This window comes from Liolophura sinensis, unplaced genomic scaffold, assembly GCF_032854445.1.
Source record: "Liolophura sinensis isolate JHLJ2023 unplaced genomic scaffold, CUHK_Ljap_v2 scaffold_23, whole genome shotgun sequence".
In the NCBI taxonomy this organism is placed as follows: Eukaryota; Metazoa; Mollusca; class Polyplacophora; order Chitonida; family Chitonidae; genus Liolophura; species Liolophura sinensis.
Genome location: NW_027017962.1, coordinates 325,585 through 352,994, shown reverse-complemented (window position 1 = coordinate 352,994; position 27,410 = coordinate 325,585). Strand labels below are relative to the sequence as shown.

Here is a 27,410-nt window from a genome sequence, read left to right as displayed (position 1 = left end):
GCAAATGGATCAATTTCAATCCGAGCATCATTTGTTATCAAATATTTTAAACAAACCCACGTCTTTCTCATCTTTGGAAATTTGTTAGATGTATTGTTTGTATACACTGATTGTTTATACGCTATATCGTTGAAGATTTCCCACTTTATGCATGTGAACAATCCGAGCCTGACCTTTGACCCTTCCATTGTCAGGGCTCCATGCAGATAATGTACAAGTTCAGATGAATGAAGCAGATGACGCTCTACCCTATGAGAATCCAATCACAACTGTCGTGTCTGTGGGCGAGTTTTGGGAATATTATCACAGGAAAAAAGCCTCTGATGGATTCAGCGCCGAATACGCTGTAAGCTGGGGAGGTGGGGATATAGCTGTTTTACATGTTTTAGGGAAGAGGGCGGTGGCCGGGTGGTTAACGACACATAAGGACATGTGTTGTGCTCTCACTGTCTGTTGGGCTTTGTCAATAATAAGCAATCAACAGAGCTGACGGGCCCAATTTGCTTACCCGCGTTTGTTGAAGTTGTGCATATTACAACGTCAGAAGTGGGAAAGCTTTTCTTGCTTTTCGGTGGTTTCCCCCAGCAACTCCGATTTCGTCCATCCATAAAACTAACCGCATTCATATAAGTGAGACATTATTGTGTGTACCGCTAAACACGTTAAAAACACGTCCATCAACTACTGTACTGATGTCAACATAGCACAAGAGAACGTGAGCGTGGCAAGGCAAATCCAAGGACGGTAATCTTCACTGCGCTCTAATATGTTTCCTGCACCAGTAAACCTGCACCTGTAAACCCCCACCAGTAAACCTCCACCAGTAAACGTGCACCAGTAAACCCCCACCAGTAAACGTGCACCAGTAAACGTGCACCAGTAAACCCGCACCAGTAAACTCGCATTAGTAAATCCCACCAGTAAACCTGCAAAAGTAAACCCGTACCAGTAAAACGTGCAAAAGTAGACCCGCACCAGTAAACCTGCACCAGTAAACCCGTACCAGTAAATCTGCAAAAGTAAACCTGGCACCAGTAAACCTGCACCAGTAAACGTGCACCAGTAAACCCGCACCAGTAAACTCGCATTAGTAAATCCCACCAGTAAACCTGCAAAAGTAAACCCGTACCAGTAAAACGTGCAAAAGTAGACCCGCACCAGTAAACCTGCACCAGTAAACCCGTACCAGTAAATCTGCAAAAGTAAACCTGGCACCAGTAAACCTGCAAAAGTAAACCCGCACCAGTAAACCCTCAGCAATAAACCTGCACTAGTAAACCCCACCAGGAAACCTGCACCAGTAAACCCCTACCAGAAAAACTTGCACCAGTAACCTGCCGGCTGTTCTACAAGCGAAGTAGTGTTGTGCAACTTTTAAAGCACAAATTAATAGAATAACGAAATAAATGTGTGATATAATTATATGTATGGAGGCCTGTGATGTGATGTTTTGTGACATGACAGATAATGGTAGCAATACTATGGCATATTACATGCAGAGAACTCCTCATTCAGGTTTTCTTAGGTTTGAAGAAGTCGGCTTCCTAAATATACCAGTTTTCTATTTTATACAGACTTTTTTCACATGATTTCAAATTTTTCAGAAATTTCCTGCGGGGTTACAGGCAAAGCACGACGTGGCAGATCTGCCATGCAACAAAATCAAGAGTCGATACAAAAATCTAGTAGCATGTGAGCATTTTCTGTTCTGTCGTTCATAAGCAAGCTGTCTTTGAAGGGAGCCGTAATAAAACTAGTTGCAATAGCAACAATCACTCTGTAATTAAATATATATTGCTTCGTGTCTTGGCTGTAAGGCTAATATGTAGCATATGTATAGGTCTGAGTTGTGGTGGATACACAGACGTAGACGCCTCACATTTGTCCATTTTTATGGTTGTAAAATGTATCAATTGTCGTTGTCTACATATGTACTATATCACTGGGTATGGTTTCTTGTCTGAGCTACAGTTCCAATTGTTTTACATGGGGAGTTTTAGTGTTTGGTGCATACATAGATACAGATGTTACGATGTGTTGTATCTCTCAGATCTCCATATCTGTCGTTACCATGGCAACATGATATACAGTAATCCTTTGTCCGTCATGTGATCAGGCATAGCTTCATGTCCTCTCTACAACTCTAATTGTTTGCCATGTGCAGTTTTTATCTTTGGTTAACATGTAAATACGAAATTGACAATATGTCGGGCATCACATTTGTTTTTTAATTTTGCATTTGCCCTGGAATATTCTCTCTGTAGGGGTGACACAAGAATTCAAAGTATTTTGTACGTGCAGTTTTTCAGAATTGACGATGTGTCATGCCAAACTCTTGTCAGTTTCTTTACAGGTTTGCAACGAATATAATTCGTCGGGTGTATATTATGTTTACATGACCTCTACTTTCAGACGACCATTCGCGCGTGGTTCTAAAACCCTCGAACAAAAGTGGACAGTCGGATTATATCAACGCCTCGTATATTAATGTAAGTAGAACACAGACAGACAGTCGGGCTATGTCAACGCCTCGTATATTAATGTGAATAGAAAACAAACAGACAGACGAATTATATCAACGCCTCGTATATTAATGTGAATAGAACACAAACGGACAGTCGGATTCTATCAACCTCTCGTATATTAATGTGAAGAGAACACAAACAGGCAGAAAGATTATATCAAGGCCTCGTATATTAATGTGAGTAGAGCACAAACAGACAGATGAATTATATCAACCCCTCATATATTAATGTGAAAAGAACACAAACAGACAGACGGATTCTATCAGCCCCTCATATATTAATGTGAACAGAACACAAACCGACAGACGGATTCCATCAACCCCCTCATATATTAATGTGAATAGAACACAAACAGACAGGCGAATTCTATCAACGCCTCGTATATTAATGTGAACGCAACACAAACAGACAGACGAATTATATCAACCCCTCATATATTAATGTGAATAGAAAACAAACAGACAGACGAATTATATGAACGCCTCGTATATTAATGTAAATAGAACACAAACGGACAGTCGGATTCTATGAACGCCTCGAATATTAATGTGAATAGAAAACAAACAGACAGACGAATTATATCAACGCCTCGTATATTAATGTGAATAGAACACAAACGGACAGTCGGATTCTATCAACGCCTCGTATATTACTGTGAAGAGAACACAAACAGACAGACAGATTATATCAAGGCCTTGTATATTAATGTGAATAGAACACAAACAGACAGACGAATTATATCAACGCCTCGTATATTACTGTGAAGAGAACACAAACAGACAGACAAATTATATCAACCCCTCATATATTAATGTGAAGAGAACACAAACGGACAGTCGGATTCTATCAACGCCTCGTATATTAATGTGAATAGAAAACAAACAGACAGACGAATTATATCAACGCCTCGTATAATTATGTGAATAGAACACAAACAGACAGTCGGATTATATCAACACCCCGTATATTAATACGAACAGAACACAAACAGACAGACGAATTATATCAACCCCTCATATATTAATGTGAATAGAACACAAACAGACAGACGAATTCTATCAACCCCTTGTATATTAATGTGAATAGAACACAAACAGACAGGCGGATTGTATCAACCCCTCGTTAATGTGAAGAGAACACAAACAGGCAGAAAGATTATATCAACGCCACTTGTATAATTGTGGGTAGAACATCAATGGACAAGCGGATTCTATCAACCCCTCATATATTAATGTGACGAGAACACAAACAGACAGACGAATTATATCAACCCCTCGTATAATTATGTGAAGAGAACACAAACAGACAGAAATATGATATCAACGCCTCTTGTATAATTGTGAGTAGAACACCAATGGACAGACGGATTCTATCAACTCCTCGTATATTAATGTGACTAGAACACAAACCGACAGACAGATCATATGAAAGGCCTCGTACATTATTGTGAGTAGAACACAAACAGACAGTCGGATTGTATCAACGCCCAGAAAATTAATGTGAATAGAATACAAACAGACAGTGGGATTATATCATTATCCATGATAAGTATCAGATAAAAAAAAACAGCCGTCAAGGTCACTACACTGAACGATAAATACAGGAGACAGACACAAAGCCAGCCGTCATTGTCACTACACTGAATAACAAATACAAGATACAGACACAAAGTCAGCCGTCACAGTCACAGCACTAAATCACAAATACAGGAGACAGACACAAAGTCAGCCGTCATTGTCACTACACTGAATAACAATTACAAGATACAGACACAAAGCCAGTCGTAAAGGTCAGAGCACTAAATCACAAATACAGGAGACAGACACAAAATCGGCCGTCAAGGTCACTTCTCTGAATGACAAATGCAAGATACCCACAGAAACCCAGCCTTCAAGGTCACTACACTGAATGGCATATTCAAGATACGGACGCAAAGCAAGCCATCAAGGTCACTTGATACACAAAGCCAGTCGTCATTACACTGAATGACATATTCAAGATATATACACAAAGCCAGCCGTCATTGTCACTGCACTGAATGACATATTCAAGATACATACACAAAGCCAGTCGTCATCGTCACTACACTGAATGACATATTCAAGATATATACACAAAGCCAGCCGTCATCGTCACTGCACTGAATGACATATTCAAGATATATACACAAAGCCAGTCGTCATTGTCACTGCACTGAATGACATATTCAAGATATATACACAAAGCCAGTCGTCATCGTCACTGCACTGAATGACATATTCAAGATATATACACAAAGCCAGCCGTCATTGTCACTGCACTGAATGACATATTCAAGATATATACACAAAGCCAGCCGTCATTGTCACTGCACTGAATGACATATTCAAGATACATACACAAAGCCAGCCGTCATTGTCACTGCACTGAATGACATATTCAAGATATATACACAAATCCAGCCGTCACTGTCACTGCACTGAATGACATATTCAAGATATATACACAAAGCCAGCCGTCATTGTCACTGCACTGAATGACATATTCAAGATACATACACAAAGCCAGTCGTCATCGTCACTGCACTGAATGACATATTCAAGATATATACACAAAGCCAGTCGTCACTGTCACTGCACTGAATGACATATTCAAGATATATACACAAAGCCAGCCGTCATTGTCACTACACTGAATGACATATTCAAGATATATACACAAAGCCAGCCGTCATTGTCACTGCACTGAATGGCATGTTCAAGATATATACACAAAGCCAGCCGTCATTGTCACTGCACTGAATGACATGTTCAAGATACATACACAAAGCCAGTCGTCTTCGTCACTGCACTGAATGACATATTCAAGATATATACAAAAAGCCAGCCGTCATTGTCACTGCACTGAATGGCATATTCAAGATATATACACAAAGCCAGCCGTCATTGTCACTGCACTGAATGACATATTCAAGATACATACACAAATCCAGTCGTCATCGTCACTGCACTGAATGACATATTCAAGATATATACACAAAGCCAGCCGTCATTGTCACTGCACTGAATGACATATTCAAGATACATACACAAAGCCAGCCGTCATTGTCACTGCACTGAATGGCATATTCAAGATATATACACAAAGCCAGCCGTCATTGTCACTGCACTGAATGGCATATTCAAGATATATACACAAAGCCAGCCGCCATTGTCACTGCACTGAATGACATATTCAAGATACATACACAAAGCCAGTCGTCATCGTCACTGCACTGAATGACATATTCAAGATATATACACAAAGCCAGTCGTCATTGTCACTGCACTGAATGACAAATGCAAGATACAGACACAAAGCCAGCCGTCATTGTCACTGCACTGAATGACATATTCAAGATACATACACAAAACCAGTCGTCATTGTCACTGCACTGAATGACATATTCAAGATATATACACAAAGCCAGTCGTCATCGTCACTACACTGAATGACAAATACAAGATACAGACACAAAGCCAGTCGTCATCGACGCTACACTGAATGGCATATTCAAGATATATACACAAGCCCAGTCGTCATTGTCACTACACTGAACGGCATATTCAAGATTTATACACAAGGCCAGTCGTCATTGTCACTACACTGAAAGACAAATACAAGAGACAGACACAAAGCCAGTCGACATTGTCACTATATTGAATGTCATTGTCAAGATATATACACAAGGCCAGTCGTCATCGTCACTACACTGAATAACAAATACAAGGGACAGACACAAAGCCAGTCGTCATTGTCACTACACTGAATGACATATTCAAGATATATACCTAAGGCCAGCCGTCAAGGTCTCTTCTCTTAATGACAAATACAGGAGACAGACACAAAGCCAGTCGTCAAGGTCACTACACTGAATGACAAATACAACATACATAAACAAAGCTAGCCGTCAAGGTAACTTCTCTGAATGACAAATACAACATACATAAACAAAGCTAGCCGTCAAGGTAACTTCTCTGAATGACATCAACAAAATACAGACATAAAGCCAGTCGCCCGTGTCACAACACTGAATGACAAATGCAACATACATGTATCGTCCTTAAACGAGTTTGTTGAGTGCACAAGTTGTCAATAAATGAAAGGAGAATTTAACTGAACATTTTAGCATCTTTTACTGGCCAACCACGTCGCTGTAGACTATCACACATGTGAAATGTTCCAAACGCGTTTCCGTAGTTTGGTCGGCACAACAACACCATACAGCGTTGCAGACAGGAAAGCACACAGAAAGGTCACAGTTTCTCGATTCGCACTTCTGAATATTCCTCAGAAACTTTAACAAAGCAGGTAAAGTTAATTGTTGCGCCTCTGTTTACTGACAAAACAATCAGATTGAGCACTATCGAAGGGGAAAAATCACTCACTCACAATAAATCCGACATCGCTGATCCGACGTAGCGCATGGAGAGAGTCGTTCGACGAGAGTAGATAGTCTCTGGAACATCACGCAGTAGGACGAGAGTCCTTTCTACTTCGGACACCATGTTTCGTCTTTAAACGAGTTTGTTGAGTGCACAAGTTGTCAATAAATGAACTCAGGAAAGCAGAATTTAACTGAACGTTTTAGCATCTTTTACTTACCAACCACGCGACCTCGGGTACTTACGAAAACAGCACTAGGCATAACCTCGATAGCAAATTACGTCACAATACAGACATAAAGCCAATCGTCCGTGTCATTACACACAAAGTCAGTCTTCAAGATCACTAGGCTGAAAGACATACAAGATACAGGCATAAAGCCAGCCATGAAGTTCACTACACTGAATGACAAATACAAGAGACACACACAAAGTCAGCCATCAAGGTTACTACTCTGAATGACGAATACAAGATACCCACAGAAAGTCAGCCGTCTAGCTCACTATAATGAATAACAAATACAACATACATACACAAAGCCAGCCGTCAAGGTTTATACACCGAATGACATATACAAGATACAGACACGAAGACAGTCACCAATGTCACTACACCGATTGGCATATACAAGATGCAAACACAAAGCCCGCCCTCAATATCACTACATCCCATGACATATGCAAGATACAAACAAAAAGCCAGTCGTCAGTGTCACTACACTGAATAACCGGTGCACGATACAGACACAAAGCCAGTCGTCAATATCACTACACCCCATGACATAAACAAGACACAAACAAAAAGCCAGTCATCCAGGTCACTACACCTCATGACATATACAAGACACAAACAAAAAGCTAGTCCTCCAGGTCACTACACCCCATGACATATACAAGACACAAACAAAAAGCCAGTCATCCAGGTCACTACACCCCATGACATAAACAAGACACAAAGAAAAAGCCAGTCATCCAGGTCACTACACCCCATGACATAAACAAGACACAAACAAAATACCAGTCCTCCAGGTCACTACACCCCATGACATATACAAGACACAAACAAAAAGCCAGTCCTTCAGGTCACTACACCCCATGACATATACAAGACACAAACAAAAAGCTAGTCCTCCAGGTCACTACACCCCATGACATAAACAAGACACAAACAAAAAGCTAGTCCTCCAGGTCACTACACCCCATGACATATACAAGACACAAACAAAAAGCCAGTCATCCAGGTCACTACACCCCATGACATAAACAAGACACAAACAAAAAGCTAGTCCTCCAGGTCACTACACCCCATGACATATACAAGACACAAACAAAAAGCTAGTCCTCCAGGTCACTACACCCCATGACATATACAAGACACAAACAAAAAGCCAGTCCTTCAGGTCAGTACACCCCATGACATAAACAAGACACAAACAAAAAGCCAGTCATCTAGGTCACTACACCCCATGACATAAACAAGACACAAACAAAAAGCTAGTCCTCCAGGTCACTACACCCCATGACATATACAAGACACAAACAAAAAGCCAGTCCTCCAGGTCACTACACCCCATGACATATACAAGACACAAACAAAAAGCTAGTCCTCCAGGTCACTACACCCCATGACATATACAAGACACAAACAAAAAGCCAGTCCTCCAGGTCACTACACCCCATGACATATACAAGACACAAACAAAAAGCCAGTCCTCCAGGTCACTACACCCCATGACATATACAAGACACAAACAAAAAGCTAGTCCTCCAGGTCACTACACCCCATGACATATACAAGACAAAAACAAAAAGCTAGTCCTCCAGGTCACTACACCCCATGACATATACAAGACACAAACAAAAAGCCAGTCCTCCAGGTCACTACACCCCATGACATATACAAGACAAAAACAAAAAGCTAGTCCTCCAGGTCACTACACCCCATGACATATACAAGACACAAACAAAAAGCTAGTCCTCCAGGTCACTACACCCCATGACATATACAAGACACAAACAAAAAGCTAGTCCTCCAGGTCACTACACCCCATGACATATACAAGACACAAACAAAAAGCCAGTCATCCAGGTCACTACACCCCATGACATATACAAGACACAAACAAAAAGCTAGTCCTCCAGGTCACTACACCCCATGACATATACAAGACAAAAACAAAAAGCTAGTCCTCCAGGTCACTACACCCCATGACATATACAAGACACAAACAAAAAGCCAGTCATCCAGGTCACTACACCCCATGACATATACAAGACAAAAACAAAAAGCTAGTCCTCCAGGTCACTACACCCCATGACATATACAAGACACAAACAAAAAGCTAGTCCTCCAGGTCACTACACCCCATGACATATACAAGACAAAAACAAAAAGCTAGTCCTCCAGGTCACTACACAGAATAACATATACAGGATACAGACACAAAGCCAGTCGTCATGGTAACTACACTGATTGGCATATACAAGATATAAACACAAAATTAGCCATCAAGGTCACTTCTCTGAATGACATATACAAGAGACAGACACAAAGCCAGTCGTCATTGTCACTACACTGAATGGCATATTCAAGATATATACACAAAGCCAGTCGTCAAGTTCACTACAATGTTTAACAAATACAACATACAATCACAAAGCCAGGCGTCAATGTCACTACACCCCATGACATATACAAGATACAAGCCAGTCGTCATTGTCACTACACTGACTGGCATATACAAGATACAAACATAAAGCCAGTCGCCAATGTCTTCAATGTCATTCAGTGAGATCTTGACAAGATGCAGGCACAAAGTCAGTCGTCAAGGTCTCACTGAATGACAAACATTTATTTATTTATTTGATTGGTGTTTTACGCCGTACTCAAGAATATTTCACTTATACGACGGCGACCAGCTTTACAGTGGGACGAAACCGGGCAGAGCCCGTGGGAAACCCACGACCAACCGCAGATGGCTGGCAGACCTTCCCACTTACGGCTGGAGTAACAAATACAATATGCAGACACAGAGCCAGTCGTCAAGGTAACTACACTGAATAACATATACAAGATACAGACATAAAGCCAGTCGTCAAGGTCTCTCTGAATGACAAATACAGTATACAGACATAAAGCCAGTAGCCCGTGTCACAGCACTGAATGACAAATACAACATGCGGAGACAAAGCCAGTCGCCAATATCATTACACTGCATGACATACACAAGATACAAACACTAAGCCAACCGCCAATGTCACCACACTGAATGTCACAGACACAAAGCATAATTGTCATCGTCTATTTTGAGTGACTAAGATGACAAAACGTGGCTAAAATCTATACCCCATGATTCGTTTCCTCATCTTATTGATTGACGTATTACGAGTGTTAGGCGCTATACCTTTATGGGTCTGATTGATTAACTTATTACCAGTGTTATGCACTATTTTTTCTGGAACTTATTGCTTCACGTGTTACCAGTATTAGACATTATTCTTTTCTGGGTCTTATTGATTCACGAATTACCAGTATTATGCACTATTCTTTTCCAAGTCTTTTTGATTCAGGTATCACCAGTATTAGGCACTATTCCTTTCCAGGTCTTTTTGATTCTGGTATTACCAGTATTAGGCACTATTCTTTTCCAGGTCTTTTTGATTATGGTATTACCAGTATTATGCATTACTCTTTTCGTAAAACTTTATAAAATCACCTACCGTCACATTTGTGGGGATTAATTAACAAAGCTCTGCGTGCGCTGTGCCCAGATATATCAAGATAATTACATAGCCACATGTAGTTTACTGTCAATTTTTCAGCGTAACCGGTTTACACCGTTAATTCAACATGAGATGAAAACTGAGAAAGTTATAAGAAATTTGGCAATGGTTATTAATAAATTCCGATTCTACCCGTTGGTATGCAGATAATTTTGTGTTAATTTCACCACAGGGATTTGAGAAGCCAAAGAGGTTCATCGCATCTCAAGGTAAGTACGTTTTGTTCATAAACATCAGTCAGTTTGGCCTTAACGATATCTGCGAAAAGTAAGTGAGATGGTAAGGTCAGGATATGGCTCATAGCTGATGCATCAAACCTGTCCAAATATTAATACCTTTACAAAATTAATATCTTTATAAAACACGTTTTAAACATGTACGAGTATATATTGGTTTGTAACAAATTGTCAATTTTGGCATTGTTGTAGATGCTGCTGCCAACTAAGAATGCAACATTGTTCATTTCGGTCAATTTTATGCAGTTTTGGACCTTTTTATGTCATGATTTAGAGAAGGAGGAAGTTGTGGTTAGAACACATATTGTACAAAATTTGCATTTCAATGCCGGTTTTCTTTGGGTAGGATTTCCTTATTGAGGCCAAAACAATAAATTAACAAAAGAAATAAAAACACCTTAACACATTGATGTTAAAGAAATAAATACTAACTTCAGGTTGCACCTGTAGATTAGTGTTTAGCGATTAAAAACCCATAGTTGTGTGTGCCTACGTGTGAAGGTCTTCAGCAACCTGCAGATTGTCGTGGGTTTCCCCCGAGCTCTGCCCGGTTTCCTCCAACCATAATACTGGCCGCTGTAGTATAAGTGAAATAGTCTTGAGTAGGGCGTAAAATACCAATCAAATAAATAGTTGTGTAAGGACAGCGAGGTCCCGGGATTGAGTTCGAGCAGGTAACACTCGCATGTCTGTCTGATCACTCAATTTTCAGTTTCACATTCTCCACTGCTGGGACAGACATGTCAGTCGCCTTCAGTCTGATACGCACTCCGATTGAACGATAGACCACTTCGTCTCCTTTAATCACGATTTCGAGAATTAGTTCTTTCAGTCTTTCCTGTTAAGGAATTGCAGGTTGAAAAAAGTGTTTTCACCGTTTTTTTCTCGTCAAAACTTGACAGTGTTCCGTATCCTTTATCTCACGTCAGCATGAAAATGTCCATCATAAAGATGTTCTAACTCGGTGCGACTTGCAGAATTTTAATTCAGTGAATACGTTTGAGCTCTAGATCCATTTTGATCGAAAGGTGCAAATCATGCAAAAAACACCTGTCCTACGTGTATTTCCATTCGACCAGCCACAAGAGCCACTGCTATACACCAGCAGAAAGTATATAATAACATTATTTTATGCAGCAGTTTCTGATATGAATAACTGAAATGTACTATTTTTTTAGATTTTTAGGATCTCAATAAAGTTTTAGAAAAAGATCAGTGATAGGTGTGAAAAGGACAATGGTAATCCATTCTATTCGGATTTCTCTAAAGCCTGCACGACAACTGCGAATTTCTGTTAAAGTCAGCGTAAGATATTTGCTTCTGTTTATTCATTGTAACTTACTGTTCTAACTGAAGTGTGATACGCCAAGGTCGGAATGTCCTGACAAGCTCTTGATACACGAAGGTAGGGATGTCCTAACTGAAGTTTGATACGCCAAGGACGAAATATCCTGACAAATGCGTGATACTACAAGGTCGGAATGTCCCGACAAACGCGTGATACGGCAAAGTCAGGATGCCCTGACAAACGCGTGATGCACGAAGGTAGGGATGTCCTAACTGAAGTGTGATACGCCAAGGTCTGAATGCCCTGACAAACACGTGATACACGAATGTAGGAATGTGCTGACAAACGCGTGATACATAAAGGTCGGAATGTCCTGACTGACGCGTGATACGTTAAGGTCGGAATATTTTGACTGACGCGTGATACACGAAGGTCGGAATGTCCTGACTGAAGCGTGATAGGGAAGGTCGAAGAAGGAATGTTTTGTCTGAAGCGTGATAAGGGAGGGTCGGAATGTTCTAACTGAAGCGTGATACAAGGAGCTAGTGATGTTCTAACTGATGTGTGATACACGAAGGTCTGAATGTGGGGCCTACTATTAATGGGGCTTTACATTTAACTAAATGCCGTCTGTTGTGAAAACGTCTGTCATTATTGGTTGGTGCACACTCAGTAATTACTAGTAAGTCCATGTTGCCGTGTATATTTAGGCCGTCATAACAGAGATGTGTATACCAATAGTCAGCCAAAGCCAATGTTAAATGACCCAAGATCAATCGTTGTGTTATTTTTATATTTGTGAAAGAGCCCACTGACCTTATCATAAACGACTTTATGCGCATGATCTGGGAACAGAACGTTGGCACAGTTGTCATGGTAACAAACTTAGTTGAGGACACCAAGGTAAGTCACCCTAATTTACACTTTAAGTCACAGTAAGTTATGGCAGTATGGAACGCATAGTAGCACATCCTACATAATAAATATAGATATCAAGTGTTGAATACGTGACTGAAAGTTGAAATGGCACACATATTTCGGTAGCTGCAATAAAATTAATACATTTACCTATACCATTAGTAACTCATTAAGTACCATTGCAAACCCTGTTTTTAGTACGTATATAAATGTATAATTCTTCTTTGAATGAAAATTGTACTTGTCGACATTGTAGAAAAAGTGTAACCAGTACTGGCCGACCGAGGGCTCCACAAAGTTTGGTGTGATTGAAGTGACATTACTGAATGAGGAGTTGTACGCTAATTATAACATTAGGACTGTGCAGCTGAGTAACGCCATGGTAGGTCCCTCAACACCAGTATTAGGTGTAACTGCTACCTTAATGGTAAGACAGACTATGTGTTAAGCAGCTGGAATAAGCAGAGGACAGAACGAACTGAGGTAAACTGGCGCACTATTTATATATGTTACCGCGCAAGGAAATTGAGTACTTCAGTTAAAGCACAAGAATTTTCCCTCGGAAAACTCTACCGAGTGCATAGAAAATCTTTATTTAATAACTGACTTGAATTTATCTTACTTTTAACCTGTTGGCGGTCAGGTGTTTTAGTTACGGTATATCAGTTGGAGCTGTAAGCAGACCATACCAGTGTTCGGCAGTACATACAATTTGTTCGTACTGAAGGCTCCCGTATAGCCGGCGGCAGCTAGATTCGAACACGGGACTCTTACACAAGATCTACCTTTGGGAGTTCTGAGGCATAGTTCACCACTCCTATTTTATCCGTCCAGTTGTACATCGGTCTCATGTACTTCCTTGTGTCTTTATAGAGTAAGCCCAAGATTCTCACACAGTTCCACTTCACGGCCTGGCCAGACCACGGCGCTCCCTCCGACGCCTCCGTGCTTCTCGACTTCCGGGACAAGGTTGTGGAGCACAGCTCGAACTTGCCTGGACCAATTGTCGTCCATTGCAGGTATACAGTTGTATAGCTTACACGGTGTGAACAATGAAGTCAATTTCATTGGCGTGGTTTCCGTTATAGAATTTATAAGTATGAGGTTCAGACTAGGTGAGTGCATTCAAGGCCTTTTTTTATCTTTCTTACAACGGATATATATATAGTATTCACAGAATGCATAGGTATTTGCGTTATTGGTCAGTTTTGTTCTTTAATTGTTTCGTTTTGTTTCTTAAATTTGTCAGTTATGCATATGCTTATAGTACAGCTGTAGATTAAGAGTTCTTCACACACGGTCGCCACGGCGATAGGTTCCACGAAGTTGTCCTGGACGAGGTTGAATGTACCATAGCTTCATATGTCTATAATCAGTGTTGTCGTCCTGTTAACGCTAACCTTACACTGCCATGCCTACAAATGTATTGTTTTCCCATTTCAATATCATGTAAGCTTTTGTCTTATAACAGTGCCGGAATCGGACGGACGGGGACGTTCATCGCTCTGGACTACCTGATCAATCAGGCTAAGGCGGAGGGAATGGTAGATGTGCCGGCCTGTGTGGAACTTCTCAGACAACAGCGAGTTAATATGGTGCAGACACAGGTAATTCTAACCCCTATATATATAAACCCTGAGGGCGTTATGGTTTTACAGCCTTTATTGTTTAATGGTAATTCTAACAATGCTTACAGGCGTGATATGTAAACACTCCAAATGTAGTGAAATCTTACAAATCTGTGCATTTTGTTATTTTGTCAGGAACAGTATGAGTTTCTTCACGAGGCTCTGGCAGAAGCCCTGAAACTGAACAACAGTTCCATCCCGACTGTGAACTTTGCCGCCGTGTACTTTGACCTTTGCACCATCGACCCCGTGACTGAACAACCCAAAATGGCGGCACAGTTCAAGGTCCGTTACATCGTTGTGACTATAATCGATTCAAAACAACAAAGTTTTGTCACCATGAGAGAAACAGTTGCAATAAAAAATGATTTTGCATCTATTTATTACAGATTAGTGTTAAAAAATTTAAATGATTTGAAAATCATTCATTCTTAATGAAAGTAACCGAGAGGTAGATGCATGTGTTGTAGTAATGACGAGTATACCGTAGAAAAGGAGCTTTCTTAACTTCTCTAGAATATTGATAACCGTATCACGGTCCTTGGGAAAGGTGTGAAAACTGAACAACACAGGAATTGTTGGAATCCTAATGTATATTTCTCAGCAGCCAGCATAGATTTGGGGTTTATATATACTACCCAACAATTCCTTCCCGTCCGAGTGGCAAGGAAACGCTTGTTTCAGGGCTTATCCCTGTATTGCGGTTCTGGCCGACAGTGTGGCCCCGTAGTCGTGCTAAATGGTTCTGAAAGCTGTTCAGCCAGTTGTACTCAGTTGGTGGCTTGTGCATGAACGGCCTGGATTGTGGTTGTCTGGCCGCCCATGCTGTGTTTCCCAAGTGACATTAAGTGAAAGGTGGTGTCATGCCTAGTGATAAAATGACAGCGTCAGGCATGCTCAGATTATCTACAAAATACCCCAATTAAAGAAAAAAAATGAAACAAGTGATTGCTACGCTATTTATGCGATATAGGTAACCGATAAACGTTACTAAGATAAAATATAGCATAGCTGATTTACACGTAAAACGATAGTTTATTAAGAGCAAATGTGCTCATCAAGAACTAAGAATATGGTAAAAGTTGGACATTTGATTCACATCGATTCCTTAATGATACATTTTATTGTGCAGATTCTGGGGGAAGTCTCACCTCAGCTTGACGAAACCAGCCAAAAATCAGCCCGTCTGAAAGAAAACTTGCCCAAGAACAGAAACAAGAGGATCTTAGCAGGTTTGGTCATCAAATCTGGCAAACACGACACCCCCCCCCCCCTCTCACACACACACAGGTTACACTTTACACACACACACGCCACCACCAAAATGTTTAACGAATGAGTGAGTGAATTTAGGGCATTTTCCAAGCCCTGAAAAGGGATGATTCACGCCACTATGTTTAACGAGTGAGTGAGTGCTTGGGGTTTAACGTCGTATATGTTTTACGAAACAAGACTCTTAGACTTTTCTGTGATATTTAACGATGCCGCAACCAATCAAATCTTTTGTTTCAGTGGATAGGTACAGACCGTATCTATCGACGCCAGTGAGTGGCTGTAACGACTACATCAACGCCGTCTTTCTTCCGGTAAGCTGCGCTCTTTTCATTGTCAAACATTTGTGATTTTGTTAGCGATGTGCTGCCATCCATTCGGTCACACGTATCTTGTCTGTTGTAGGGATACAGAAAGAAGAGAGGCTTTATCCTCACCCAGACGCCTCTCCCAATCACGGTGGTGGACTTTTGGCGCTTGGTGTACGATCACGGCGTCCGTACCATCATCATGTCAGACCACGCCGATCCAAGGGATAAGGTTAGCCGAGCGTGGCCTGTAGTTATGTATATTGCCAGGAAACAAATGCAGGAAACAAGAGAGTAAATACTTGGGTTGTTTCTGTGTGTGAGGTTTTTGAACGTATGCGTGAACGACCCCTATCAGTAACGATATCAAAATCGCCTGGTTCTCGTAGAGCCGCTGGCTCCCCACCGGCGGACCCGCCCTCTGTACACAGCCACATGTGATTATTTACCGCCGGGTGTATCAGAACGACATTTCAAGTAAAAGATATGGTCTTCCATTATTTAACGAAAAGTAAATGCCACAGCGCGTGGACAGGCACAATTGTCCTATAACCATATAAACTATAGATATGTTTTAAGAATAACAACTGAAAACTACAGGTGGACCGAAAAAGGCTTACCTTCTGCGTAAGCAAACTTTCACCAGGTTGGCACCAAGCCAGTCCCTTCATGCAGTACAATTTATTAATACAACCTAATGCTGATCAGCTACAGCGTGATATTGATCAGTTACAGTCTAATCCTGATCAGTTACAGCATGATACTGATCAGTTTAATTTTGGTACAGGTTGATTGATAACCAACTTGTGATTGTTGTAACAAACTGTACCAACAAACTGTACCAATAAACTTTACCAATAAATTGATTTGTGAACGGTTTCATGTCAGATGATACCAGCGTGTTCCAGTTGGTACCAGTATGTGTTACACTCTAATAACTAGAATGTGGATAGTAAAAAACGTTTATGTCAAAATATGTGATGTTGTTAACAAACCGTTGATAATATCCGGAATACCTGAACGCGAACTGTGTTATTATTTCTGTTCAACAGAGCGTGGGTATATATTGGACTGACAAGAATGGGGAGTTTGGTCCATTCAAGACGGAAGTAACAGACGTGGATCAGAGAGAGGACTTCTCTACCTGGACTTACCACCTGATTTTCAAAGACGAGGTAGTCTGAAGTAAACACTTTGCTGTAACGCTGAATTTATTGCTTCGAAGCATCCGATACTACTCATTACAATTGAAACTTAGTTCCAAAAGTAAGTCTTTAAAGGATTTTAAAATATCGGTCTAAGTTGGTTGTGGCTTTGTGAAATCATTCAGGTCGGGTAACACACAGTCAAACACCATGGGACCTGGTGTCGTGGATGTTACGTTACCATGACAGTTACATCTACGTAACTATGCACGTGGGATTTGAGAGATACGCCACTCTGTCAGTAACAAATGTGTTTGTAAGTGTGTAGACTTGTCTGTCAGTGTGGTAACATATGTCTTTGTAAATCTGTAGGCTTGACTGTCAGTTTGGTATGTTAACTCTCAGGATGTACAACAGCTCAACAAAGTATTCTCGCAGTATCTATAAGAAAGGAACGCGCTTTACGGTAAATCACATTGGAGAGCTCAGACTATTGACTGATTGGTTGATGGGCACAAATCGATAACTTTGTCTTACTTGTTTTTGATTTAAATCTGCTGATGTCATTGATGATTGTTTAAAATGATGAAAATGGTTGTAATAATTCCCCGATATATTTTTTAAATGTCAATGGAATAATCGATATCAATTTTTTATGCTTTGTACTGTTGGGAAAGCAGAGGCTTTGTCTTATTGTCCGGGCAGTGATCTTGTCTTGTTGTCGAAGCAGTGATTTTGTCTTGTCGAACAAGCAGTGACTGTCTTGTTGTCGAAGAAGTGACTTATGGCAGAGGTCTTATGGCAGAGGTGCTGACTGTGTCCTTGATTAACCACTTACTGTGTCTCCGGTAGAGATCTGCAAAATACCCCTCCGCTATATTCATCTCTCTTCTCAGAAAGCACGTCAACCCGTTAAACAGTTCCGCTATAAGAAATGGCCGAAGAAACCTTCCCAGGAATCTATACCGTCATTTCTGACACTTCTGCAAAGCGTAGAAATCTGGCAAAGGGAATCTGAAAATGCCCCTATCTTGGTACATTGCAGGTCGGTCTGTTTGCCTTTCATGTATTTCTTGAATAATTAAGAATTCATGGCACATGCGCTACAATTGCATGCTGTGACCTTAACATGTATCTTATGCTGAATGATGGTCCACTTTACAAATGTATGCTGTGACTTTTACGTTTGTCATCAGCTAAATGACAATAGACTTTACTTATGTGCATCTATACTGTAACTTTTACGTTTGGTATCAGCTAAATGACAATAGACTTTACCTATGTGCATCTGTGCTGTGACTTTTACATTTGTCATCAGCTAAATGCCAATAGACTTATGTGCATCTGTGCTGTGACTTTTACATTTGTCATCAGCTAAATGCCAATAGACTTATGTGCATCTGTGCTGTGACTTTTACGTTTGTCATCAGCTAAATGACAATAGACTTTACTTATGTGCATCTGTGTTGTAACTTTTACGTTTGGTATCAGCTAAATGACAATAGACTTTACTTATGTGCATCTGTGCTGTGACATTTACATTTGTCATCAGCTAAATGCCAATAGACTTATGTGCATCTGTGCTGTGACTTTTACATTTGTCATCAGCTAAATGACAACAGACTTTACTTATGTGCATCTGTGCTGTGACTTTTACATTTGTCATCAGCTAAATGACAATAGACTTTACCTATGTGCATCTGTGTTGTAACTTTTACGTTTGGTATCAGCTAAATGACAATAGACTTTACTTATGTGCATCTGTGCTGTGACTTTTACATTTGTCATCAGCTATATGACAACAGACTTTACTTATGTGCATCTGTGCTGTGACTTTTACATTTGTCATCAGCTAAATGCCAATAGACTTTACTTATGTGCATCTGTGCTGTGACTTTTACATTTGTCATCAGCTAAATAACAACAGACTTTGCTTATGTGCATCTGTGCTGTGACTTTTACATTTGTCATCAGCTAAATAACAACAGACTTTGCTTATGTGCATCTGTGCTGTGACTTTTACATTTGTCATCAGCTAAATGACAATAGACTTTACTTATGTGCATCTGTGTTGTAACTTTTACGTTTGGTATCAGTTAAATGACAATAGACATTACTTATGTGCATCTGTGCTGTGACTTTTGCGTTTGTCATTAGTTAAATGACAATAGACATTACTTATATCATCTGTGCTGTGACTTTCACGTTTGGCATCAGCTAAATGACAATAGACATTACTTATGTGCATAACTGTTATTGTATGTCATGACTGTTACGTTTGCCATCAGCGTGACTCGTACACTTACGATCAGTTGAATGACAACCCAATTTAGCTCTACACCACAATGCCACCTGGTTTTATAAAATTTGCTTATTCAACAGTGTTAAAAGTTAAGCTCAAATTATACAGGTCAAAGTTCACATCGAACAATTAACATATTTTATGAAATTTGCAGAGCTTTAATATATTTGTTTGGAAACGATGTTAATGGAATCCACCGAAATCCGTGTTTAATTGCTGTCATACACAAGTATAGATCTAAATATTTTCTTGTTACTAATGCTAATAATAATAATAATAATGATCCTCCTTTGCTCAGGGACGGAGTGACGAAGAGTGGGTTGTTCTGTGTGGCTTGGTCCGTACTAGAGAGGCTGAAGGTTGACCAGAACGTCAATATCTTACAGACTGTCAGACAGATGAGGAACAACAGGCCGGAGATTATTACTGATCTGGTATGAAATCAGTTGATGGTATATTTTTAGTTTTAGTTGTTTATCTATTCCGTGGATGTTTTCGCCGTGCTCAGAAATATTTTGTTCATTCGACAGAAACTTATATGGAAGAAGAAACCTGTGCCTGAGAAAACCTCCCAACCAGTCCCAGACAAGTCTACTGTCTTCTAGCCGCAGTCCAAGCCACTGAACATTTAGTTATACCAGAGGGCTATAAAGGGACAGGACAAATAAAACACATGCAATATTTGATTTTGTTTGCTTTATGACATAGACGAAGGTCACACCAGACCTTTCAAGAAACATAAGTTTTTGATGCAAGTTCTGTCTATTTATACCGAGAGCTCATAGTGTTCGTGGGCCAGGATAAGTGGGGGATGTATACCTGTGTGTTTTATGATTTTTCCTAACTCTTTCCTTTTATACTGATTCATTTGTTCCAGGAGCAGTTTAGATTTCTACACCAGATCGTGATCAACTATTTGGAGAACTACCAAACCTACGCCAATTTCGGCTAAGATGTTCCCCGAGCTATCCTTAATGACAGTAAACCCCTTGTTGTTGATTGACAGAAGTATTTTCCAACTGGAAACACCTGGTTTATATCCGCATAACCACCTTAATATACCGATTCATGTACCATGAAGAGTGATGTTTTCTTATCAAGTCGAACTCAAGTTTGAACACCCAAGAAAAATGTTACGCAAGTTGCTTTGTTTCTGAAGATTGAGTTTTCGCTGCTTCTGTTTGCTGTTTCTTTCACTTTATGCTTATTGTTTGTTTATTGCGCTGAACTTTGGATAACGGCTTTATTGGGACAGAAAGACATCGTAAATCGAAGCTGGAATGGATATTTTTTGTTTTTACATGTGTGTAATACTTCCGTGGCTGTCTTTTATACCTACATGTGCATAATACTTAGTCCCAAATAATGTATTCCGAGTTTCCAGGAATACATTCCCAAAGTGTATACGTGTTCCCAAAGTGTATACGTGTTCCCAGAGTATACATTTGTTCCCAGAATATATATATGTTCCCAGAGTATATACATGTCCCAGATTATATACGTGTTTCCTGATAAACTTCAGTTTATGGCTATCAAACTTTGGTCTCTTGCGCAAATTTTGAATTAATCTAAAACACCTGCACCTTTAACTTCATATTCTAAAGGCCATAGGAACACAATTCCACATTTATGTTTGTATTTTAGGTAGCTTTATGGAATGTATGCCGATTTCCAGAATGTTGAATTCAGTATTTTAAAAGTATATTCGTGTGTAAACACCATAGTGTTGTTCATTTTACTATCATTTTAGGGGTTGCCTTAATTATCCTTTCGTATTCCATGTAGCCAAGTTTGCTTCAGTTAGGAAAAACTGTTAACATACATTTTTCTGTAGCTCCTGCATGTACACATGTAGGTTCTGGGGAATGTGGTAGCCTTCTCTACTGCATCTGCATAAACCAGGATTCTGCTGCCGAACTACAAGGTATATGTCACAGAAGTCTGGGACCCCCGCCTTTTTTTTTTTTTTTTTTTTTGCATGTAGTTGTTTTCTAACTGTGATGACAGTTAAAATAAAAAAATACGATTGACATAAATGCATTTGTTTTACCTAATTCTGATGCCATGGTGCAGGGGATCGTATCAGTTGCTGCTATTTAAACATTTACTGATGAACACGTAGCAACGGTTACAAGTACGACCATTACATGTAAGACCATTTGCCAACCGTAACAAACAACCATAACATAAATCTGGTTGTATTCCTCACTTCGTATGTCCTAAAGGATTAGACTTTCGTGTGCTCTAACGGATGAGACTTCCGTGTGTTCTAAAGGATTAGACTTCCATTTGTTCTAACGCATGAGACTTCCATTTGTTCTAACGCATGAGACTTCCGTGTGTTCTAACGGATGAGACTTCCGTGTGTTCTAACGGATGAGACTTCCGTGTGTTCTAACGGATGAGACTTCCGTATGTTCTAACGGATAAGGCTTCCGTATGCTTTAACGGATAAGACTTTCGCATGGTCAAACAGATGACACTCCCGTATGTTCCAACTGATTAGGCTTTCGTATTTTAACGGATTAGACTTCCTTATGTTCTAGCGGATTACATTTTCGTATGTTGAGACGGATGAGACTCCCGTATATTCAAATATTGACTAATCTGGATGACACTTAATACCTTATATTTAAAATTTGCCTATTAACTGGTCAGTTCCTCGTGCTGGGGTACCTGAGCCAAATTGCTCGTATAACTTTTATCGTAAATGACTTTGGCGAGGATTTAGCCCCATAAAGCAACATGATTCCTCAGGAAACTTTCTTAAAACGGTTTGTGAAAATGCAGCATGATAATGAGTTGGTTGGGTTTCCAGACAGTCCAGCACTTTATGAGTTTTAACACCAGCTCTTTGTCCACACCTTTTCCAAATATTCCCCTACCACGTGTTTTCTTTACCTAATAGTACGGCCAATAATAAGTCAGTCCATGGTCTTCCTGAGGAGACTGATGTCCATATCACAACATCCTTGTTTTGCTGAAATGTAACGAATTGTTTACAGCTGTCACGTTTATACATATGCTGTAGTTTTAAATATATCTCTTCATTCACACATCACATATATGAGAAATTTACATAATTTGTTGAAATACTGTGCTTTATGTTCTATGTTTATGTAGAGTTTTATGTAAACGTTGCATACGCATGGCCACGATGAAGTGCTGATGACGAATTGCACCGGACAGTGGACAGGACACCACAGTTGTATCTGGATGACACTGGACAGGACATCACAGCTGTATCTGGATGACACCTGACAGGACACCACAGTTTATCTGGATGACATCGGACAGGACACCACAGCTGTATCTGGATGACACTGGAGGGGACACCACAGCTGCATCTGGATGACACTGGACAGGACACCACAGCTGTTTCTGGATAAAAGGTTTATTAACAGAACAAACCGCCCACGTGTGATCTCGGACACATGTGTTTTGGTTACAGTCAAAACAGTCACTCACTTTACTGGAGCACATCATAGTTACTCAAAATAGGAAAATAGGAAAATTCATGGCATATGCGGATATATATATATATATATATATATATATATATATATATATATATATATATATATATATATATATATACTGCCAGAAGTTACGGATCTTAAATACAGAGATCACGGAGTGACCGTTACACAAAAACACCTTGACTTTCAGTAGTAAGATCTTACAATGCCTATGTGAATTTTTGTTACCTGCCTGTACATGTAAGTGGACTCTAACAAACAAGCCATTCCTATTTGGCTTGATAGCTCAGATGTGAGCCCAGAAATCTACCTTTTCCTTCCTCAGTCCCATGAAGCGGGTGTGACGTTTGTCAAATGTTAAAACGTTCACTGCATATGTGACAGCTGATTACAGGTTCTCACGTCATAGCATAGGAAGGTACAGAGACACCATGAAGTTTCCTGATCCAGCTCTGTATTGTGGCAGACATGCAGTAAAAGTATATGCAAGGTTTCTCACATCTATGTGCATCCAGCTAACCCCAAGTCTCCCGCTCGACTGACTACTTCATGTCACTGCGCAAGTCTCTTACTATTGTACGAGTGAATACGCGGGCACATATAGTTCCGTATTTTATACATGGAACAAGATTGATCACGCTTATCACAGTGTACAACATTCTCTGTGCGTAATTTCAAAATGCCTTAGCCATTTGACTTTGCTCCAGTATCAAATGTATGGTGATCTGGAGGATATCTCAAGCGTAGGCTTATATGCAGTTGTTATTGAGAAGCAGGCTTGTACGTGTTGTCTTCGCCCAGCTATAATAAAAAAAATGGAAAAAACGTGTTAATTCAGAACTAAAAGCACAGAGCCACAGTGACTTAAATGTGGCGGGCGACCAACATGAGGAAGTGTGGCGGGCAACCAACATGGGGAAGTGTGGCGGGTGACCAATATGGAGAAGTGTGGCGGGTGACCTACATGGAGAAGTGTGGCGGGTGACCAACATGGGGACGTGTGGCGGGTGCCCAACATGGGGACGTGTGGCGGGTGACCAACATGGGGACGTGTGGCGGGCGCCCAACATCGGGAAGTGTGGCGGGTGCCCAAAATGGGGACGTGTGGTGGGTGACCTACATGGGGAAGTGTGGTGGGTGACCAACATGGGGACGTGTGGCGGGTGCCCAACATGGGGACGTGTGGCGGGTGACAAACATGGGGACGTGTAGCGGGCAACCAACATGGAGAAGTGTGGTGGGTGACCAACATGGGGAAGTGTGTCGGGTGCCCAACATGGAGACGTGTGGCGGGTGACCAACATATGGATGTGTGGCGGGCGCCCAACATCGGGAAGTGTGGCAGGTGCCCAAAATGGGGACGTGTGGTGGGTGACCTACATGGGGAAGTGTGGCGGGTGACCAACATGGGGACGTGTGGCGGGTGCCCAACATGGGGACGTGTGGCGGGTGACCAACATGGGGACGTGTGGCGGGTGCCCAACATGGGGAAGTGTGGCGCGTGATCAACATGGGGACGTGTGGCGGGTGCCCAACAATAATAATCCCAGAGGTTGATCGCCGTCGTTTACTCTTGATCATGACTCAAACACCTAAACAAATAAATAGATAAATAAATATAAACACTTTTTAGAATATGTTGCAACCATACATAAACAACACATTACATATATTTTCTAATAATACATGCATCAGGGTCATGTATGCTCAGATAAAATACAAATCTGTCTGCATGGATTCATTCATTCTTTTATACATTCCCTTGACAAACAAATATAGCATATTTTACTCCTGTCTAACCATATTATACATCGCAATTATTTAGTGAGTATTTTAAGACACACGGGCGTCAAATTCTGCGTCTTGATATAATAGTTGTCAAGAAAACAAATAAATGACATCAGGGGAGATCACGCTCCACCGTAAGAATAGTTGTATTGCCTGGCAAAGAATCGTACTCGTAACGTTTAAGACAGGCATATGCCCATGCCAATATGACAGCACAATATTCACTTCTGCGACCAGTTGCTTGCAACCTACGTTCTGTCTATATCTCCTCGTTATATTAGCTTAATACTTCTATTTCTCGGTCCCCTGTTTTACAATTTGCTGTAAGCACGACGAGAGTTCAGTTAGTAATTTTCGTTCCACGTCTTTAGCTACATTCATTTCCTTACTACTTTCACTGACAGTCAAATGGACTGGATTGAGTCCTTTTTCTCTTTTACACATACCGTTTTCATCCTTAAGCTTTCCTGAGCCTGTATCGTTAGATATCACCCATTTCCCGTACCGCGGTACATCGACCTTGTGATGGGAATGCTTCCTCGATTTTCTTACCTCCTTCATTTCTCCATTCGTCTTTTTCTTAAGAAATCTCATTTTAATCGGGTGTCGATGAACGCCATCTTCTCTTTTTGTGACCGAGCTTTCCTTAAAAGCCGTTACTGACTCCATTCTCTGACTGCAGGTAACTAGGCCGGATAACACAGTAGGAACTTTAACGGGGAACTCGGTGTAGGCCTGTTACCCCTACAACCTGAAGCCCAAATAAGCTATACCGGTACTCACTTATAGTCACAGATCGCGGCTCAGTTATTTGTCCATAAAGTCCGCAATAACAAAATCAGCGGCCGGCACACGAGTGGGGCGACTTCAGGTAACCGATACTGAATGAAAACTGACGAGAGATCTAGGTCTGTTATATAGGCTAGGTCTCTGTGGTCATCGGCAGAACGTAGGCCAGGCATGAAGACGTACCACGTACGTTATTCTACGCAAGGCCTACATATTTCACGTGCAGGCTACAGACTGAGGACGTGGGAGTCACGTACAGCCCACGTTAGTCTATGTGATAAGGTGGCTATATACTGTGCACCTGAAATATATCATAGGCTAAAGACAACAGTTGGATTATTAATTAGGTCTACAGTTGTTGACTTGAATAGGCGCCCGTCAAAGAACCTTTGGAAAATATTATATATGTAGCCCTTTGGTCATCAAAAATATATTTGTCTTTATTGACTAGCATGAAACTATCTTTAATTTCGATCTTAATGCGTAAACAACTCCTCCCGTTTATTTGTATATTATCCTGCACTTCCACACGCCCCTCGCGTTTTCTTTGTTGTTTACACGTACATCTGTATTTAGGCTTATTTGACTAGTAATGTTGATGAGATTGAGAAGAAATGACAGCGTAGTTGTGTATGGTGAAAATAGAGACCCATTGCCACAGTCCAGTCTTTACATATATTTCGTAATGGCTGGGCACAATTTTTAAAACAACAAGACGAATATCAGTCATCTTCATTCAAAAATCTTTGTAGAGTTTGAGCTTGTGTAGTGAGGCTTCCATTTTAACTCTGTTTCCGCATGAGGTTGAAAATAAAAAGGTCGGGCAAGTAAGCATGATATCATGCTCATCGTTATGGATTTACGGTTTGGTGTCAGCGAACAAAAATAAATTGTGTGGCTGGTTGAAAAATGTTTTGCAATAATGTATATAGGAGTGTAATTAAATATTATGTCAAAATGCTGAGTAGAATGTGTTAACTAATAGCAGATTGTTGAATTAGTTGATGTTTTAGATGAGAGTCCTATAACATAACCAGGTTTAGCTCCAGATATGGTTTTGTATTCCACAACATTACTTGTTCTGTTCGATTCATAATTTTAATCATTGACTGTACTAAAGTGAAATATACATAGATGTGGCACAAACACCATTAAAAAAGCTCACATATCACATGAAAATTACCTTGAATTGTGAGCATTTAAGATAGGATCACCTTTGTACACACTCCATGCCCATGTTTTTGTGAATCATGAAAGTGACAAAAAATGCAGCTATGTTCAGTAAGATACACATTGTGTACTTTGTTTTAGATTAGAAGACAGGAAGCAATAACCTCTGTGTTGCTAGTATGAAATGTGAACCTATGAAGAATGGGCTATTAGTACCAATTCATTGCATTTTGGTGATGGTCCAAATCCCGATTCTTCACGATTGATAGAAAGCCTTCCTTTTTCGTGTTCAGTCATAGGTCACACCAGACGTGGGTTCCATTCCACTCTCAAACAGGGAACTTTCAATGTTACCCTTGTTCAGTTGTTTGTGGGG

General features: G+C 40.5%; 1 protein-coding gene and 1 long non-coding RNA gene across 2 annotated transcripts; both read left to right on the top strand.

The window, feature by feature from the left end:
- The first annotated feature begins 222 nt into the window (after window positions 1-222).
- Window positions 223-2,490, top strand: LOC135481331 (uncharacterized). The gene is made up of 3 exons (XR_010446002.1): window positions 223-346; window positions 1,605-1,692; window positions 2,413-2,490. It is a non-coding gene; the product is annotated as an uncharacterized LOC135481331 (long non-coding RNA).
- Window positions 2,491-13,195: 10,705 nt separating this feature from the next.
- On the top strand, window positions 13,196-21,757 carry LOC135481329 (receptor-type tyrosine-protein phosphatase kappa-like). The gene is made up of 10 exons (XM_064761167.1): window positions 13,196-14,172; window positions 14,625-14,760; window positions 14,917-15,066; window positions 15,914-16,013; window positions 16,294-16,367; window positions 16,459-16,593; window positions 17,414-17,536; window positions 18,403-18,551; window positions 20,107-20,242; window positions 20,686-21,757. The coding sequence occupies exons 2-10, from the start codon at window positions 14,695-14,697 to the stop codon at window positions 20,758-20,760; spliced, it is 1,008 nt and encodes a 335-aa protein (XP_064617237.1). The 5' UTR covers window positions 13,196-14,172; window positions 14,625-14,694; the 3' UTR covers window positions 20,761-21,757.
- The last annotated feature ends 5,653 nt before the right edge of the window (window positions 21,758-27,410 follow it).